Genomic DNA, 20,314 nt, shown 5'->3' on the forward strand with positions numbered 1-20,314 from the left:
TTCATTTAGCCAATACTGGTAGTGATCCAAGTCCAGGTGTTATTCCTCTATTCTGTTGCTGTTTTCTCTGTTCCTGAGCAGGGACAGGGCTGACAACAACACTGATATCTCTATCTGTGCCAGCCAGAATCGTTGTTCCCACGTACGTCAATACTGCCAAGAGTTAAACATGAACTAAGCAAAACTAAAGTAATGCTGCCTCATAGATTTCAAAATGTTTCCTACTGTTTACTGAAGTTTACATGGGGAAATATATCCTCCTTACTTTTACAGAGGAGAAAACTGCCTTTCAGCGGGGTGAATTATTATGGAACGGTCTGTAGTCTACCTGAATGAGTGAGGTAGACAAGCTTACCTGTGTTCTCGTATATAAGAGACAGTGAGGGTGTTGGAGCACTCTCACTTTCTCCAACAACATGAAGCTCCTCGTCCTGCTGTCCATCTGCTCCTGCCTGGCGCTGAAGGCTTGCGCTCAGCCGACTCCCTGCGGTGAGGGTTTTCCAAAAAGTTCATACATTTTAATCAGTACACCTGCAAATGTACTGCGTTAAATATCCTAATATACTCCTGTTTTCATTTATTTAAGTGTCACCACTTTGGATCACTGGAGGCATTTCAACGGTCAGTCACTTCTGCAGTGCACAATTTAACATTTCTACTTAATATTTTTTTATTATTTTGACACTATTCAAAATCAACAAATGCCACATGCACTATGTCAATATTTCATAATGAACGAACAAACAAAAATGGCTGTTTATTTTTTGAAAATACATTGACAGATTTTTTTTCCATTTTTAGGTTCCTGTGATTTTTCAGAGATATGAGGCTTTATTACTTCAATAACAGTGTTTGAATATATCAATATCAATAAAATCGCACATTAATAGGAGACACACAGAACATGAGGGGGGCTTAAGTGATATCCTAATGGGGGGGCCCTCCACTATCATTTCATCATATGTGAATGAAAAATAATTAATACTTTATTCATTTTGGCTAACTATATGAAGGAAAAATATAATTCTTAATTCATTTGTTTAAAAAAAATAAATAAAAAATGTAAAATGAATATAAGATATTTTTCTGCAAATTTGATGATCAGTAATTTATAATACTACTAATGCTAATACTAATATAAATACTATTTATAATACTAAGAATCATACTAATACTAATATTAATGTAAAAGGCAATTCCAAAACAGTCCTTAATTTAATACAGGTGAAAATGAATTTCCTAATCACTGCTCTCTGTTTTTATTAGCATTTCACGTACTGTTCAAACTTTATTGTAATTGGGTTTGTACATGTTACTACTACGACTACTACTACTACTAATATACTGATTACACTACTTTAGCAAGAAACAGCCCTGCACTAGTGATCATACTCAATAATAACAGAACCTAGGACCACATAGGCTACATTAACACAGTGGACTCCTCTAAATGGACTCTCTCTCTCTCGGACAGAGTACTAAGGATGGGGCTAAAACATCTTCAGGCATATTTACATATGATGGCTGGGGCCAACAAGTTCGCTTCAGAAACTTTGAAGCATAGCACAACACCACACATTTCACTGACCTGCTGATGAATTTCAAACAGGTAAAATCAATTATATTCCTCTATATTCTTATTTGTTCAATATTGTTCATTATTAGCTTTTTCTGAATTACTGCTGGTGTACAGAGGATTTCACAAAACGTCACATGATAAGCATATTTGAAACACCTGTAATCAGTCTAGTATGACAATCAGCACAAATGTGTTTCTGTTCTAACTAATGTGATAAATAACATTTCTTGTTGAGATTCACAGCTCCTTGTTTTTCCTTACACAGAAAGTCATCTATGAGATCGACCATGCAAGCCAAACCTGTACGAAGAAAACACTGGAGACGTCCTTCCACCCCATGCAGGTCCCACCAAACTCTCTGTTCTTTGGTCAGGCCATTATGGGAACCACCTCTATTCCCGCAGGTGGGGTGCTGGTCAACAACTGGGTTGGAGAGATTACAGAGATACAGGGTAAGATCGGTGCTTTTTCTGATGTCAGTTGGTTTTTCAAGGCTGTGAAGGAGGAAATGCTAATGTGATCTTATGGTTAGGTGTTTAGTGTTGAAACCTCTTTCAGTGCTGCTGTAAAATCTTGGCATGCAGAAAGTGCTTCAAAACTGATCAGACTTTTCTACATTTTTAGCTAATTACATGCTTATTTTCTCGGAGTACACCTGCCTGCCCATAACCGCGATGATCCACAGACCAGACCTGGGCTGGACAGCGATGAGGTGAGTGTGTTTCACACTGATGTTAAAATGATTAGATTAAAATGAGCAGTTTCACAGCAGCAGAAAGAGTGGAAGAGTCTTCAGCGCTATGTAATATGCTCCACTGATTATGTTACACGAATTGCATGATTTTACAAAAACTTGTATCTCTGAAAGAGTAAACAAATGTTTTAAACTAGATTTTATTTAATAAATGTTTTTTTTCAAATATAAATTGTACTTTACTTTATTTCTAAATCATAGCTTCTTCAATCAAGTTCTTACTGTGGTGGACCCCAGTGACTTCATCCCCCCTGCATTCTGCCAAAATGTTGCATCTGAAGAAACTGACAGCACTGACTTTATTAGAGCCATTCAGTCAGTAATCTAACAGTCTCTGACTGCCATCTCAGTGAAGATGCTCACTATGGTGTCTCTGATGCATTGTAAACGTTCTCTGCGGATCTAGACGTTTTAAAGACTGTCCTGTGTGACAGCTCCTGTGATTCAAATGTTCAATAAAAACTCAGCTGAGCATTGTGGATGATCAGTAATGAGTAACAATGAAAAGTGACATGCACATTTTATACATGCACTATGTATCCAAAGCTATCCAGACAGTCCCCCTAATTAGTGAATTCAGCTACTTTAAGGTGCACCCAATGCTGATACAGGTGTTCACACAAAGCTTGTATAATCCCCATAGTAAAACATTGCTAACGTAATGGGATGCTCTGGATCAGCCGCACATTCCAAACAAGCACTCCTGTTCCATTCCACTCACCAGACTCTACTCATTTAATCAGCTGGTCTCAGCCTTCAACAACTGATCATGTGAGCTTCTGCTTTGTTTGAATGAAAACATGCAGACATACCAGCCCCCAGTGTAGTTCGCAGATAGGTTTGACACCCCTGCCCAATATCAAGTGTCAGTTATAGAGGGGTGTAAAGCCCCCCAGCATTGGACTGTGGAACTGTGTTGCCTGAAGTGATGGGGCTTTATCCACTCCTTTGGGAAAAGTTGGAGTGGATCCCTAATTAATAATCCAAATGTAGTATCTGACCTCATTAATGCTCTTGTGACTGAATGCAATCAAATCCTCACAACAGCTCTCCAACAGCTAGTGTAAAGCTTTCTCAGAAGAGTAGAGAAATTGCAGATAAACAGGGGTCTAAAAACATTTAGACAGTGTGTCAGCAATTATTAATTGTTCACATTAATTATTCATATGAAAATTACAACAGCAATGTTCCAAATGTTCTTAAATGAAAACTCAAACCACAAAGTTTTATTTTAAAATAATGGATTAAGAAAAAGTTTTATTAAATTTTACAGGACATGAATGAATGAATGAATGAATGAATGAATGAATGAAGTCACCCTGTAAAGCCTGAAATAGTGATTTTTTGACCATGTCATATGTCTTTACATATTAATATCACACACCAAGTTTTGACTGAATTCTCTTTAAATATTCTTTCAACTCGCTCACCATCATCAGATTCATCCTCTTGGGGAATGGGTCTGAGGCAAAACCAATGTTAAAATGTTACAACGTTAAAATGCTATTACACATTTCCACCAGAGAGGTCTCCAAATTCCCAAAACTTATTTTGTGTAGCTTTGAAAAATTAATGAATAACAAAGCAAGCAGCAGAAATGATCCACACTAACACAAAAGTGTTACTTTTCCGCAGCTTAAAAGAAAACAGTTACAATTATAACAGTGTCAATTCCACAATATCTTACAAACCATCTTTTCCCCCTCCACCTTCTGAATCCCGCGAGATTATCCCTCTTGAATTAACGGGCAGAGTAAAAATCTTTTCCCAAGCCAAATCCGGTGGCCACCCATCTAAATATATAACCATCTAAATATATAACCGCCTCAGGGACAGGAGAGGAGCCAGAAGTAAATACAATGTTCAAAAGTCTACGGATATTTGACAATAAGTACCGTCCTTTAATAAACCCAGTTTGGTCATCTGAGACGATCGAAGGAAGGACTGGATCTAAACGTTTAGCTATCACTTTTGCTAGAATTTTATGCTCATTGCAGAATAAACGAATTGGTCGGTAAGAGCCACATGAGGTTGGGTCAGTCTTTTTTCAGGATAAGCGAGATTGTTGCCTGAGTAAAAGTTGGGGGTCGTTGAACACTTCCAGTTTATCTTTGAACTTTTTATAAAACTATACCAAAACCATCCAGGCCTGGTGTTTTACCACTACTCATCGAGCTGATTGCTTCTGCAATTTCCTGAAGTGTGATGGGGCCGTCCAGGTTCTGTGCCGTGTTAGGGTCTAAAGTGGGAAGCTGTAAATCATTCAAAAAGGAATGCATAATATCTGGATTGGGGTGGTGTCCAGATGTATAAAGCGAGGAGTAATAGTCGGCAAAAATCTTGTTCATTTCCTTGGAATGTGAGGTCAAATTGCCCTGTAGAGTCTTTAATCTGAGGGATTAGTATGGAGGCGGTATGTCTCCTGAGCTGATGAGCAAATAATCGACTGCCTTTATCACCATATTCATATACTAAGCCACGTGAACCCAAGATAAAAGCCTCTGCTTTTTTAGTAGCAAGTAGATTAAACTCTGCTTGGAGGTCTGCTCGTGATTTTAACAGCTCAGGAGGAGGCTTCTCAGGAATTTTTCTATCCAATTTCGCGTATCAATTTTGAGATATCCTCCATTTGTTTACGCCTGATTTTTTTAATGTATGAGGAAGACGAAATTATTTCTCCACGAAGCACGGCTTTAAGTGATTCCCACAGTGAAAGCCTATTCACAAAGTCCTCATCATCCCAGTTCGGAGCATAGATGTTTACCAATAGCACCTGGACCTGGAACAGGAGACCTAAAACGATAACATATCTACCTTGTTGGTCTGAAATTATGTTCATTGGAATGAACTGGGTCCTCTTATTTATCAAAATAGCAATCCCTCTAGCTTTTGTGTTATAATTAGAATGAAAAACTTGGTTGACCCAAGATTTACGCAGTCTGGTATGTTCCGTTCCAGATAGGTGGGTTTCCTGAAGGAACACGATGTCTGCACTTAGTGTTTTGAGATGGGGAAAAAAACCTTTACCATTTTAGTCTGGGCCTGCAAACCTTCAACATCCCATGAGATAAATCTGACCGAATTGTGTTGGTTAGTGTTCTTCCTTAACACAACCTTCCAACTTGAACTTGAGCTTACGGTGACGGTTCATAAGTCCGTGCACCACCTCTCTCTCCCTAAGTAACAGACTCAAAAAAAAACCTAGCTCCAACCCCCAGTTCCCCACAGCCATCAAGAGAAAAGAAGTGATACAGCGAACAGGTTCAGAACCATACTAAACATCTCACGTTATAAACTTCTTAAAAGCTCTTGGGACCTGGGCAGGACAACTACAAATAAGAATACTAAGAATTAAACATAAAAAACAAATAAATAAGGACCCCCAGACCTCAATCAGAAGTCACAAAAAGTCACAACGAACTGGACCCAAACTAATGTCCCTTTCTCAGAATGATCTATTACACTTTTGGAAAAAAAAATAAATAAATAAAATAAAAAAATAAAAAAAATTAAGTGAGAACCGTGTAGAAACAAAACGTGTGATGCAAAAGTGTGGTTCAAAGATCTTAGATCAAGTCCTCAAACCAAATTTTAAAGCGTCCGCTATAAAGGCACAAATATGAGCATTGGTAAGTGACATAGGGGGGTGTGGCCCAAACCACAGTCGCACTAACCTCAGGGACAGCCATTCCCGAGACTACAGTTCTTCTGCGCAGCATCAGGCGTATCAAAGATCCTGGCCACGCCATTCACGATGACTCTAAGTCTTGCAGGGTGGAGGAGCATAAAAGGGACTCCTCTCTGAAACAAAGTTGCTTTGACTTGCTGAAACGCGGCTCGTCTGCGAGAGAGATCCATGCTGTAGTCAGGAAAAATTCTTAGCTTGTACAAAAGTGTTGCTTTAAAGTATCAACGCATGCAGTAAAGTTTTATAACTATGTAATTCTTTTTTTTTTTAAGTCTGTTTATTAAGGATTTCACAGTATACAAAAGACAAACAGTCCCATACCCCCAAACCCACCCATCCCACCCACCCTCCAGACCTACATCAATGAGACAAAACTGTATAAATTCCAACATTATATAAAAACTGAGGTACACTGTAACTTAAATGTATATTATGGAGTTACATTCTTGGCTTCCATTTTATCCACATATGTCAGGAAGCTATAATGCTATAAAATCTTTGTACAGATCCTTGAAGAGAGTATCTTATCTTCTCTAGCTTGAGATATTGCATAACCTCTTTGATCCACTGAGAATAATTAAGGGAAGAGGGTCTTTCCACCTAAGCAATATTAATCACCTGGCCAGCGAAGTGCAAAAGGCCAATATGTCGCATTTATAATTATTTAGTTTGGTATCTGGTGGTGCAACACCAAATAATGCAATAAAAATAGAGTAGCCTGTTGGTTCTTTCGGAATTTTAGAGAGAGTATAAAAATAGATTTCCAAAAGTGATGAAATCTTGGACATCTTGGATGTAGTAAACCTGCAGGGTCTTGCTGGCACCTGTTGAGATTATTTTTGCCCATTCTTTTAATTAGTTTCCTTTTTCATGTTCCTGTAATCCTGAAAAACATTTTTCTTATTAAATTTTAATCATCTATTTGACTTCTGGAATTCAATGTGTTTTCTTCTCTTTTTAGTTTTTTTTTGGGTATATGGCATCACAGAAATTATGAAAGTGTGTTTTTCAAACATTTCTACATTTTTATTTTTGATCAAACTGTATTAATGTGTGTGTGTGACGTATTAACGTCACACACTCTCAAAAATAAGATGTTTAGGTCTCAAATTCAAAATCAAAATGATACTGATTAAGATATGATGACAATAGTAGATAATTTGCTTACATCCTCGGAAGACACGCCCCTTACCAAGTTCTCATTTGAATACTCTTTCAACTTGCTCGCAATCATCAGATTCATCCAGTCAGGGAAGGGGTCCGAGGCACAACCATCATTACAAAATGTTCTTCTACCTGTTGCGTGTAATTACACATTTCCACCAGAGAGGTCTCCAAATCCCCAAATCTTACATAATGTAGCATTAAAGAATGAATGAATAACAACGCAGAACCGATCCACAGTATGAACACTAACACATTGTTATTTTGTTATAGTTTTAAAGTATCAATGTAAGCAGTAAGTGCCAAGTTTCACAACTGTGTAATTCTTTAACAATGTATTTTTATAATCTTCATTAGGATTAAATGTCCTATGCTTGTTATTCAGCTGTAAGTCTTAAAATCGTTGAAATTTTTCAATAACTACTGGACATGTAAGTTATGTAGCTGTGACAGTGAGGGACTGGAGTGTGGGCCCACATACAGGCCTTGAAGGTTAACAGACAGCAATATTTAAGCACTTTCTGAGTCTAAAGTTGCTTGTGAAGCTTGTGAACATTCAAAAGAGGAGATTTTAACACCCAATTCCACCAAAACTGTCAAATGTAGGTCAGTTCCTACATGCCTTGGGCTTTATACAGGGGTGAATAAGAAACAAATAAACAAACAGTTTTAGTAGAACAGTGTAAGTTTAAATTGAGCCCCACCGGAGCTGCTGAAATGTTGACTTACTATTTCTGTTTCATCTCAAACTGAGTAAACATTCCTTTTTGGCAACAGTGTTGATAGCCTATCTGTGTATGTGTGCCTGACAGAAAATCTACCCACACACATCAACATGGGTGGCAGTTAAACACCTACTGCTTTCTCTACATGGTTATTTTTCAGTCTTAACCAACAGAAACAAAGGCAGTAGTGATCTTTTATTACTCTATATTAAAATGGCTTTCTGATAAGAAATGACTCTAACATTGAAACGGAAATGACTGTTAAAATGAAACATAAGCAGGAAGGTTGTGCAGGGCTGCTGTATGAGCAGGTGGACGAGCTCACCTGTGTTCTCACATATAAGACAGAGAGAAGGACAAGCACTCTCAGTTTCTCCAAAAACATGAAGCTCCTCATCCTGCTGTCCATCTGCTCCTGCCTGGCGTTGAACGCCTGTGCTCAGCCGACTCCCTGCGGTAAATATACACCAAAAGAAATATAATGGATAATGTAGCTATTTATGTATAGACTTACACTGTTTGTTAAAAAGTCATTGTTTTTTTTCAGTTCATGTAGCAAATATTCATCAAAAACAACCATCATGCATATTTTAACGGCGCTGCTTATGTATGGATTTATACTGTTTGTTAAAAAGCTGTTGTTTTTGTTTTGGCCAAGTCCTTGTGATCAATATTCATCCAAAACATGTCATAATGCTTATGTTAACAGAGCTATTTACGTACAACAGTGAAATTCTTGTTGAAATTGTTGGGAAACTTGGGAAAAAGTGCATTTTTAAAATGATATAATAAGAAACACACCTGATCATATACAAACTTTCTTTTTTCATTTTTACATATTTCAGTGTCTCCACCTTTTATGACGGGGAATGCCTATATGGTGAGATCTGTACATTCATCACTAGCTTTAATTTATGAATTTTAATCTCTATTTTGTGAATAATCTATGAATTACAATCTCCAGCTCTGATTTAACTCTCCTGACTTTAGCACACTGAGATCGGTGCCATCACGACTTCAGGTACTTTTGATTATGATGCACTGGGTCAGCAAATTCGCATCAGGAGCTCTGGGAGTAGCCCCAGCGGCGCATTTTCTGTGGATCTGCTGATGCAGTTCCAGCAGGTAAGAACATGGTTTGATTCATGCAGACTGATGAAAAATGAAAGAACGTTTCAGAATTTCATTTAAATGTATAAAGCATGAAGAACTAAACCATCAAAGGCATTTATAATGGTGGATCTGCTTGACTTAAGTATGTTTATATAGAACCTAAGTGTGGCATCACAATCGTGAAATTTTAGATGATAATTAACTTCATATAAATAATTGCAATTAACAGTTTGTCTTTTGTTCATTGTGTGCATTTAATAAAACAGCAACACAAATGTCTCAGCTACACAGAACCATGTGTAGTCAAGAAAAGCTTATTTTTCTCTTGAGAGTTAAAATGTAAGCAAAAAACCCACTCATTCCGCTAGCATACTTGCTAAAAACAGAATTGCCTATATATTTAACAGATATATTTTATAAATGTATTTTTTATAACTTTTAATAACAGCGGAAAAAGACTGCAGTCAGTTTAAATACACACACACACACACACACACACACACACACACATACAATATATACACACACACACACACACATATATATATATATATATATATATATATATATATATATATATATCAAATAACTGCTCAAATAACTGCAATTAGACGAATAATTGTAATTGTAATAATTGTGACAGGCCTAAGTCTGAGGCCATCCCACTTAATGTGAATTTTCTACTCCAATAAATGTTCACAGAACAATGGGTTTCATTTTATTTGAAATTGTGAATAAAAATGGATGAACTACAATAAAAATATTAGAAACTTTGATGTTCAGATTTAACTTTAGCGCTCGATTTATACATGTATGTTCTTTTTGGACTTATTAAAACAGTATTTCTTAATCCTGTTCCTGACGAGTATTACTTATTTATTTATTATTTATTTATTTGCCATTTATTACTTGTTCTAAGTGATTTTAGTAAGTCAGAGTATCTCAGATAATTTTGCTTGTTGTAATATGAAAACAAACCAAATTATCAGCCGATATAGTGTATAATTTAACTTACGGTAATAACTTATAAATAATCTTATAATAAACTCACAATAATCTCAAAATGAGAAATTCTTAAACATATATTGACTAGATTTGACAGTTTCAAACAGAGAATTTTAGTGCTTTGATGAGTCTCTGAATTTTGAATTATAGTAAAACAATACAGAAAAACTAACCAGTCATTTGCCTCCCAAACACAGAAAGTGGCTTACGAGATTGACTATTCGGAACGCACCTGTAAGAAGGTGGCACTAGACGCTCCCTTCAATCCCATCCAGATTCCACCCGGTTCTTTCCCTGTGGCTCAGACAGTTCTCGGGACCAGCTCAGTGGCTGGAATGGGGCTGCTGGCCAACACATGGTATGGAGAGATCCCGGAGATACAGGGTAAGCAATGCTAGTGCCTAAACAAACAAACAAACAGCTGATTTGTACAGCACTTTTTACACTGAAAAGATAAAATCCCGTAATCTCACAATTACTGACAAAAAGGTTACACTGGGCATTTGTTAGCCCAAATAAACAAATATGTTTTAAATCCAGATTTGATATCATTCTTGGATGGACATTAATTATGTTGCTCAGTAGTCAATAATCAGATATTTGAATAAAAAATCACTTACAATGAAATTGAGCTCTGATTTTAAATTAACTACTGTTTGTAAGTTGACTGTTTTCTAACTCAAATTCTCCTGTATCTCCAGCCATGTACACACTGGTCTTCTCAGACAATGCCTGTGTGCCACTCAGTGGGACGTACTACTCTCCAGAGACAGGAACAATTATTATAAGGTCTGCACAGCTCTATAATCTCATATATTACATACCACTCAATATACTGACAGTGTACCTTTCAGATTTGCTACTAGATCATACTATCATACTAGACAAAGGACCTCTTTTCTTTTCTAACAGCTTCTATAACATCTTGCTTGGTGTCCGGGACCCCATGGACTTCATCCCTCCCTATTTCTGTCAAACAGAGGATCTGAAGAAAGTGGAAGACTTACCCAAGACCAACTGTTTCAGGCTCATTTCCTCTGTCAATAAACAGTTTTAAGGGGCCGTATCAGGGAAAACTAAATTTGCCTTACTTTTTTGGAAATAAATTAGTTTGATGTTCTATGTAAGCACTGGGCCTCAATTACCAACTGTTCTTAATAAGAAATTTCTTCTTAAAACCCACTTTTTACAAAGATTCTGACATTCACCAATGTTTCCTTATTTGGAATCTTAAGTCAAAAGACAACCTACACCTCTCAAGGGCACAAAATTAACAATAATTCTGTTTAAAAACGTCACAAATCTGACATAGACTTTCGTAGGACCTTTCTCAAGAACAAATTTAAGAAAAAAACTTGGTGAATGAGGCCTGTTGTTAGTTTCAAAATGTACCGTTCACTCCCCAGTTCATACAGTCCATATATGGAAATTAAATTGCAATAACAGCCCATTTTGAATTCATTAACTTTGTCACAAAACCCAATGCCCTTACATACACCCAGCTGTTTAGCTCACAGAAGTTTAGCCCTGCCCACTCACACTGAAGTTACAAAGTGCATTTCAGCATGAACCATTTCCATCATCACCACCATCATAGGGTTGCAGAAGCATTTAGGGGAGAATCCCAGACGACCCTGTCTCTCCTAACTTCCTCCGGCTCATTCCGAGGGACCATGAGCCGCACCCGGGCCAACTTGGAGAAATAACCCCTCCAGCAGGTCCTAGGACGACCTCAGGGCCTCGTCCCAGCAGGTCGTGGCAGCTAAACCTCCACCGGGAGGCGCCCAGGGGCCAAACCAGGACTTATTTAAAGAGTAATGTTCTATTAGAGTTAAGGATTAATATAACTACAAGCAAAGCAGTTATTCCCCTTTGACAACAAAAAATAAAGCAATCAACTAAAAGCACTGTTTTAGTTTCATTTAATTAATGAAATGAACAGCTTGATGTCCTGGATTTCCTTATATCTAAGAAAAAAAAAAATAAAAAATCAAACATGAATGCAAGTTCTTTTCTACCTTTATTTTCTTTTTACTTTTCCAGGCAAACCGACAACTTCAATATTTTTCAGTTTTAACACCTGCTTAAGTGGCAAGATCTGTTAATTCCACTCATTTTGTTCCAACAAAAAAAATACTGGGAACAGCAGCCTTTTGGAGTCTTTGCAAAGTAGTTGAGCAGATTAAACAGCCCAATGAGAGAAAGCCATGACAAGGAAGAGACATCTGACATCTGATTTCAGCTCAAGCATAAAGCAATCCACTCATGAGTTGACAGCTTTTTTCATAATTAAATGATTCATAAAGACATCAGTCAACCCTAAAAACATCAGTAGGAAAGTTGTCAGTCAATAAATCAAATACACCTACTAAAAAGCATGTACAACTAAGTACAAAGCATTGAGTGCTGATTTACCATGGACTGGCAAAGCCCACAGTATCTTAAAGACGAGGGCCCATTTGGGTACAGTAGTGTACTACGCTTTTACAGCACACAAGTACTAGACATGGGCATCCAAATTCATGCCATAAGATACAGTATAAAAATCATAGGCCTGGCATTAACAAGAAATAAATTAACTGTAGATTTCCCCCCCTCCCCTGCACTACCCAGTATGTACACCAGTGCTTCTGCAAATTATGAGATTTTAAAACCCTGAAAAAACACACTTGTAAAATGAATCCGGCGATATTATGAGAAGTGAAATAAAGAAAGATGAAAACAGGCACATTGAGAGCAATTGAGTCCATTATGACAATGTGATACAGTCAGCAATCCTCCATCAGCAAAACTGCAGAATAAAATGGCAAAAAAAAAAACAAAAAAACACCAAACATAATATACCACAGTGCATTTCAAAATGTGGCAGAATTAGAGTTGGCCATCAACCACTGCTGAGGTAAAACCCAGCAACGCATGTGAGTGTGGGTATGAAGAGAATCAGTGCCAAAAAGAAAAAAAAAAATTACAGTGTGTTCAGAGGCATGGCTTTCTAGAACAGGAAAATATCTGCATGATTACGCCTCTGAACCTATCCACAGGCTACAAAGATGAAAAGGAAAAATAAAATAAAAAAAACAAACAAAAAAACAAACCCAAAAAGCTTCATTTAGCCAGTCAACAAAATTAACATCTCCACTCAAAAGAAAAAAAAAATTAAAAAAAATTGTTACATTAAGTGGAGTAGTTTTACATTTTTACTCTCCTTTGTTGATTTTTGACCGTTTTTTCTTTTAATGTGATCGTATTGTTAAGTAGTTAGGATGTATGCATGTGTGGACCAGTCTCTAAGAGTGCTGCACTATGGACAGGGCTGCTGGCCTCCAGCCGACTGAGCTCAGAACAGCGTACCGCTGCAGTGTTACACCCTTTTCACTCATCTGATCCAGCTGAACGCTTCTGCGTCCTCTTGCGAGGTGATCTTCTGGGGGAAGCCTTATCTGGATAGAAAAATAAATCAGATAGAAATGAACTCTATTTATAGACTCATATACATAGACTTCTGCTACAGTATATGTATGGACAACAATTTTGATCTGTTGATGTTGAATCCGCATTAGTTTACAAAATTTAAATGAATATTTATTTGTCGCTTAAATAGTTGAGAAAATTTAAACCTCTCTTTACTTTATGGCACAACCTCTCAAAAATCATAACTCTGAAGAGAAGGCTTTGGCATGAATTAGAATGAAATATCACTGTTTAGTTTCTCCAAAATCTGCCAAAGGACAGCCTGTCATTCTTGTATTTGTGTTGTTTGTCGGTTGTGTTTATAAAAACAGTCAGATTAAGTTCTTTCACCAATGAACATTAACACTGTGACTGATGGGAAGCGAACAAGATGATTTTATTATAGACATGGGCTCTTTAATACACTACGACTGGCTTAAAATCGTGATTGATTACACAAACTCATATTAAAAAGGATCCAAGGCCTACTTTATAAATGAGATAATAATAATAATAATATAATAATAATAGTAATAATAAAGACAATCATCCCATCATCCCCACTTAATTACTGTACTACATGATCCTGACAGGTGAAAAGAAGTCTCACCTCGCCGACTCTGCACTGAGGATGCAAAAGGAGAGAAAAAGAAGAGAGTGAGTGATCCAGAGAGCAAGCAATAGCAGCACCGCATTTGAAACACCAGCAAAGACCATGCAAGAGAAAAAGAATGGAAAAATAGCAATGTTTCTGAAACAATGTTCTCATATTCACAATCAGGTCACAGTGAAGAAGAAAAAAGTTAGAAAAAAGGAAAAAGGGAGATATTTCTTTACAAACAACATGAAAAAGAACAGATAAGGTAGCGAGTCAGGTTTGAACTACATGTGTTCAAAATACATATGGCACAGACACCGCGAAGCACAAGTGGCTTTTTAGCTCCTCAGGCCATTTATATCTGGTGTCTTACAGAGCTGTATAATCCTGTTATGTTACCACTCCAAGGGATTTCTGCATGTACTGAGGTGCTATATAAAAGGAAGCTTTGGGAAAGACTTACTGATCTGATTGAGTGTCTCCTGTGGAATCCAACTCATGTCCACATCGTTATGGTTGGAGGTGCCCATCTCCACTTTGGCCACAGGTCGTCTCCTCTGCAGAGAAACACCAGTGAGAGCAGACGTGTTAAACTGATCAGAACATTAATCTGCAGTGATCCTTGGTGACCTTTACCACACCTAACATTCTATGTTCTATCAAATTCTCATACAACTGTTTAGACCAGTGTTTCCCAACCCTAATCCTGGAAGCACAATGCCCTGCACATCTTAGTATTTCCTTTGCTCCCATCACACCTGATCCAATTCACTGGCTCATTAACAACTCCTTACTGAGCTGTAGTGGGTGCGGTAAAGCAGGGAAAACTAAAATGTGCAGGGCAGTGTGCCTGCAAGCAAGCATGAGGCATAAAATATATATATCCTAGGTTCAACATTTACACCTGATTTTATAGGAGAGCTAGCTGTCAAATGGAGTTTTCCAACAAATAGTACTCTGAGCCAATGGCACAAACATAGGTAGCAAAAACATTAACATGTGAGCTCTTTTTCCACAGACATTTTTTGTACAATTTAGCTCTTCTCAATTTTAACGTTCTTCCTGGAGATCTACTTTCCTGATGAGTTTAGTTCCAACCTGCATCTAACATGCTGTCCTTTCCTCACCTAACACCAACGCAAATTCAACCAATCAAGAATTTCAGAAGAAGTTAATTAACTGGAGCAAGTGTAGCAGATTTTGGTTAGAACTAGACTACACAGGAAGGCAGATTAGGACCAGGCCTGGTGACCACCATGTTAACTAAGACAGGCAGCTATTTCCATGTTCTCAGAGAGAAAGTGTCATGCATTGTGGCGAGGAAATCGTAAAATTACAGAGGAGGACATGGTGAACGGTGACAGAGCTACTGAGGAAAACAACGCAAGGCCCGGTCAAGGCATTTTTAGTAGCGTTAATCTGAGCTAATAATGAGTGGTGAATATACTTTTAGAATGCAGAGCTTTCAGGAGCTCATGTTTCAGTATTTTTAATGAATATTTTAGTTTTTGTTCCCATAATTCATTCAGTCAGTTTGAACAAAAAAACAGATTGTTTAGTATGGTTTTAGGCCGTTTACTTCATGTACAAGTGTATGCTTGACCTCAGCTATCAGTACTACACTCCACGGTCCATACAAGGAATGCTTTAATGTCTTATGCTATAATAAGACAATATCTTGGTGCAACAATACAGAATTCAGCTGACGTGCGAGCTCATAGGTGCATATCTCAAGCATTTCACGATTTCAGAATAGTAACTGTTCTGATCTGCTTTATAACTGACATTTTAAAAATGTGTCCTTCTTGCATTTTAGCTTTGTCAGTTAATGATCAATCCCTAAACTAATGAGGGTTGCTCAAAATCTGCATCTATACAGTAATCCCATAATTTGAGAAAAGTTTTATAATTAAAATTGGGTGATGTTACTGGAGCTTCCCTGTAAAGTATTTCATAACATTTACATGACAGCACCAAAAATAGTGCAGGTCACTAATCTTACATGTTATCAATCACACTTCATATTGAATTACTGGAGTTTATCATAAAACTCTTTACCTTCCTGGATTCCAATAGCTGATGCAAGCCAACAACAACCAGCAGTCCAAGTCCAGAGAGGAACACATACATGAAAATCCTGCAAACAAGAGAAAATTCAGATATTCTGTTTCTATAATGGGAAAAAAAATCTGAAGACCATCTGAAGAGCTGAAATAGGAATCTAAATCACACAGACTGAAACGTTTTCGCTTACGTTTCTCCATCCAGCCCATCTTCCTTCTCAGTGATGGTGACAGTCTGGTTAAATACTGCATCTTGGAAAACATTACCCTGTTATTTAAAAAAGAAAAAGACACAAAGGATGAATTTGCACAAGATATACAGCATTCCTTCTTTCTCCTACTAAAACACAATCCAACAATGCAGCCAAGTAAAATCTTCTGTGCATAAAATTAGGTGTGTGCTTTATCTTTTGAAATAGTGTCCATGCTGTCTTATGATTTTTGAAATAGGTCTGGATTAGTGCTGGACGTTTTGGGGAAAATACCACATTTAAATTTTTCTGACTAATATTGCAACTGCAATTTAAATTGAAATTATTTTCTATGTCCTGTTCATAGCAAAGACCACCAGCATGTCCACTTCTGGCTTGAGACTTGAAGGGTGAATGTAATGTGCCAGATTGCCAGTTAGCCGTGGTTGTGATTTTTACAGCACATGAAAGTTAGTTTGACTAACTCATTTGCAGTAAGATCACAATGTTATTATATTAACCATTCCCATCTTAAACTTTGTAAGGCAACCTTGTTCATAATGTACACTATAATTAAATCTGCAGCCCTTGCAATTTGAAAACTGTACTTTCAATTTGCGAGTTTGATATAAATCGATTAATTGTTTGGAAGCATACAGATTAGAGCTAAACACAATAATATGGAAATAACTGAAGATAAACTGATCACCCACTGTCCAGCGCAAACACTACTACAAGGCTCCCCACTCACATTGCTGTCTTTGTAGTTGAGGTTAATGACCAAGCCAAAGGGGCGACCACCCATGGGTTCAGCAGGGATAAAGGAGTACTCGAATGTGGCCTGGCGCTGAGGAGGGACCACTGTGCCCAGCTGCAGAGCGGTGAAGTTCTGGATGTAAAACTGGAAGTCCTGAGGGTAGCGGAATGAAGCATCCAAAGACTCAACCACAAAATTTTCACTGCCTTTGTTGGTGAAACCCAGCAGAAATTTCACAATGTTGTTGGCTGGAAAGTCTAGGATTGAGGGTTAGAGAAAAGCAGTGCAGAGGAAAAATGGTAAGACTAAACATAAAGCATGATTCAATTTTTTTTTCTTTTTTTAAATTGTTACTTCCAAATGGGTCACTGAATCAACTCCAAAATACAGCAGTAATGCTGATAAATGAGAACGCAGCTTACCCTCTCCTTTGACAAAAAGAATGGTTGTATCAGCATTAGGGGAAGGCTTCACCTCCCCCGCTAGTGTTTCTTCCTCCTCTTCATCTTTTTCTTCAGTCTGAAAGATCAAAACCATGATTTATTTGTGTACATACAAAATAATCAGAACTATAGCTGTTAACAGCGGCCCTTACTAATTCTGTGTTGTCATCATCTTCCACCTCTGCTTCATCATCCTCATCCTCTGCAATCACGTCATCGGTCGAATCTTCATCGGCTGCCTCTTCTTCCTCTGTAACATCCTGTGCAGCCACTAATGGGCCTGAAAAGTCAGAAGTATGTAAACAGAATGCCACACTTAAAACAAAAGCATTCTTCACCATGATATTGAGATCTGTTTGGGAACAAGCTGTTTTTCAGGACAATAAACACATTTAGCTATAAGCTTACAAATACATCTTTTGGCAAAATGAAGAACCTCTGTTGCCACTGACAGACAGTATACTTCTGTTGTAGTTCACTTCAGTAGCCTTTGTTGCTACTCCCCACCCCATCCCACCAAATGGAACAAATCATTCTTCTTATCTGTTTGCCTCAAAATTGAAAGCCTTATTTACCACTGTATTTTTAAAGCATGCTCGAATAAAAAAAGTCCGTGTTTTCCATAATATGCTACCCATAGGCGATTTCGCCATTGTGGAATTGAGTAATATCCTCCTGGAGCTGAGGGATGTTGCACAATTCCATGCTGCAGCTCACTGATGCAGCTAGGGCTGGGCAAAACACCCAAACATCTTATTACGATATATTTTCCCACGCTATTTGGTTTTATGTCCAAAGAGTATTTTGTGCATGGAAGAAAACAAGGCTTAACTATATCATTGTTATATATAAAGAAATATATAAGTTTTCAATCATTTGTTACAGCTTTATCGTTATCACGCCTTTTTCTGGCAGATGCCTTCAACATTTCAGCTATCAGCAATGTTAAGATGCCAGTTTACTCAACTGAGGAGCCATCTGGCCCAAATAATCAAGTTTCCTCCACACAAATGTTTACTTCATGGTATCGTCTTTTACTCCTCTTATTTAGAGACTGTTATTCACTTCTAACATAATAGTCACAAATGTACGTAGAGTATTGGTGTATATAGTGCTCTTACACATCCCTCACTCAGCTCCTGTGCTTTATTGGTTCGTTAGCTAACACTGAAAAATTCCGCCTAACTGTGGTTCATTTATATCTTGATAAAAGGAGTTCACTCTAAAACATTACTAATACAGACTCGCGTTTACGGACATGACAAACTCAGCCATCCGGATAAGTGACAGCCCTCACTCGGCTGTGGGGCTGGCTCGTGTTCGTGCTGCTGGTCCCCCGTACAGGCTAGCTAACAGGGCTAACATGCTAAAGCTACCATGTAAGGACACGTCAGTCCAGTCCACAGTGTCTCAGAATGAAACGAGCTAAATGAAGAGTTAGCTTAATGTGAAACTATCAACACCACCTGGAAGTCTTCTACAACCACTAGCCAGAATTTGATCGCCCTTTATGCACTAAATGTAGAGCAGATTAAATGAAAAGCGAGGGTTTAGTTAGGGGAACTCGGCGTGTTTGGACTGTGGCCCAGCGGAGAGGCTGTCTCAGCTAACTTTACTGAGCTAGCGTTAGCGCACTCAGGAAAACATGAAGGACCACAGAGAAGTGTTTTCCACTTAGTGGTCATATACAGTACAAAACATTAAGCATGTAAACACAACGTGAACATTTCTGCACTGAAAACTCAGCGTGTTCAGAGACTTTTCGCAGCGAACTAACAGCTTTTTAGCCAATCAGGCTAAACGAAGAGAAACATCGCCACAGCTCCTCAATTCTCTCAATACGGTAACGATTCGATTCACATGTAACTCACCTTTCACGAAAATTGTTGCCGGGAATGCTAGTAGCACCAGCAGCAATAATTTTGGCAAGAATTTGAGCATTTTCGGTGAAATATAGCCACACCGACACTGAGAGCTGCTCCGCCGCGCTGCGCCCTTCAACTCCAGTAGCGCCAGTAAAAATGCGCATGCGCACTGCTGACGTTAGGGAGACAAACTCGACTGTTAAAGAAACACAGAGCTGTTTATAAACACGGCGATTAACAGTGAACAGACATTAATTTACACCCTATAAAATACACATGTACACTACTTTACCTTGTCAAAATTGCATATTCAATATTTAAGTTCCTATAACATGGAAAACTGGCTGTTTGTAGGGAATTAAAAGTATAATGTATGTAAAATTTTAAAACAGCCTGTTTAATTCTAGTAATTAATAGGTCATGTAAAAATGAAATATTACTGTTTTTGGAACATAAAACTACACAAGCATCATAAGTGGTCCCAAAGAGTACAAAAGTACAAAAATGTAGAATATGGGAGTTTTAAACGACTTTTGATACAGATATTGTTAAGCTTTATTTACTTCATTTTAAACTTAGAACCTTAAAATAGAAACATGACATAAAGAAGCTTACCAGACTGTTTTCCATTTTTATATACATGTATGTATATAAGGTTATACACACATATATAGTGAATTATTTAAATTTCTACATAAATGTGACCTAAAATGTAACCAGATTTTCATTTATGTCATAACAGTCCAATAACACAAATAACACAAGCAATAAACAATTATTTAGTTGTTCTTTCATTTATTTAAAAAAGTGAGCCAACATTAAATGAACCTCTGCTTTCAGTAACTGCTGTGACCCCCTTGAGCAGCAATGAATTCAACCACATCTGTTTCAACCATTCTTTGTAGGTTAACTGGTGTTT

General features: G+C 37.6%; 2 protein-coding genes across 4 annotated transcripts; one reads left to right on the top strand and one right to left on the bottom strand.

Annotated features, from left to right (window-relative positions):
- The first annotated feature begins 232 nt into the window (after positions 1 to 232).
- Positions 233 to 11,932, top strand: LOC118821384 (ependymin-like). 2 transcript variants are annotated; one of them, XM_036589979.1, is made up of 6 exons: positions 233 to 489; positions 8,756 to 8,790; positions 8,901 to 9,035; positions 10,226 to 10,412; positions 10,730 to 10,817; positions 10,941 to 11,932. In XM_036589979.1, the coding sequence occupies exons 1-6, from the start codon at positions 417 to 419 to the stop codon at positions 11,083 to 11,085; spliced, it is 663 nt and encodes a 220-aa protein (XP_036445872.1). In that variant the 5' UTR covers positions 233 to 416; the 3' UTR covers positions 11,086 to 11,932. The 2 variants fall into 2 exon arrangements, with proteins under 2 accessions (XP_036445872.1, XP_036445863.1); XM_036589970.1 differs by lacking the exon at positions 233 to 489 and adding an exon at positions 8,109 to 8,366.
- A 97-nt stretch (positions 11,933 to 12,029) lies between these two features.
- On the bottom strand, positions 12,030 to 19,551 carry ssr1 (signal sequence receptor, alpha). 2 transcript variants are annotated; one of them, XM_036589951.1, is made up of 9 exons: positions 19,402 to 19,551; positions 17,683 to 17,810; positions 17,510 to 17,606; positions 17,082 to 17,344; positions 16,331 to 16,407; positions 16,135 to 16,213; positions 14,540 to 14,633; positions 14,089 to 14,103; positions 12,030 to 13,468 (listed from the first exon to the last, which is right to left on the bottom strand). In XM_036589951.1, the coding sequence occupies exons 1-9, from the start codon at positions 19,469 to 19,471 to the stop codon at positions 13,401 to 13,403; spliced, it is 891 nt and encodes a 296-aa protein (XP_036445844.1). In that variant the 5' UTR covers positions 19,472 to 19,551; the 3' UTR covers positions 12,030 to 13,400. The 2 variants fall into 2 exon arrangements, with proteins under 2 accessions (XP_036445844.1, XP_036445852.1); XM_036589959.1 differs by lacking the exon at positions 14,089 to 14,103.
- Between the last annotated feature and the right edge of the window lie 763 nt (positions 19,552 to 20,314).

This window comes from Colossoma macropomum, unplaced genomic scaffold (genome assembly GCF_904425465.1).
Source record: "Colossoma macropomum unplaced genomic scaffold, Colossoma_macropomum, whole genome shotgun sequence".
NCBI classification, from domain to species: Eukaryota; Metazoa; Chordata; class Actinopteri; order Characiformes; family Serrasalmidae; genus Colossoma; species Colossoma macropomum.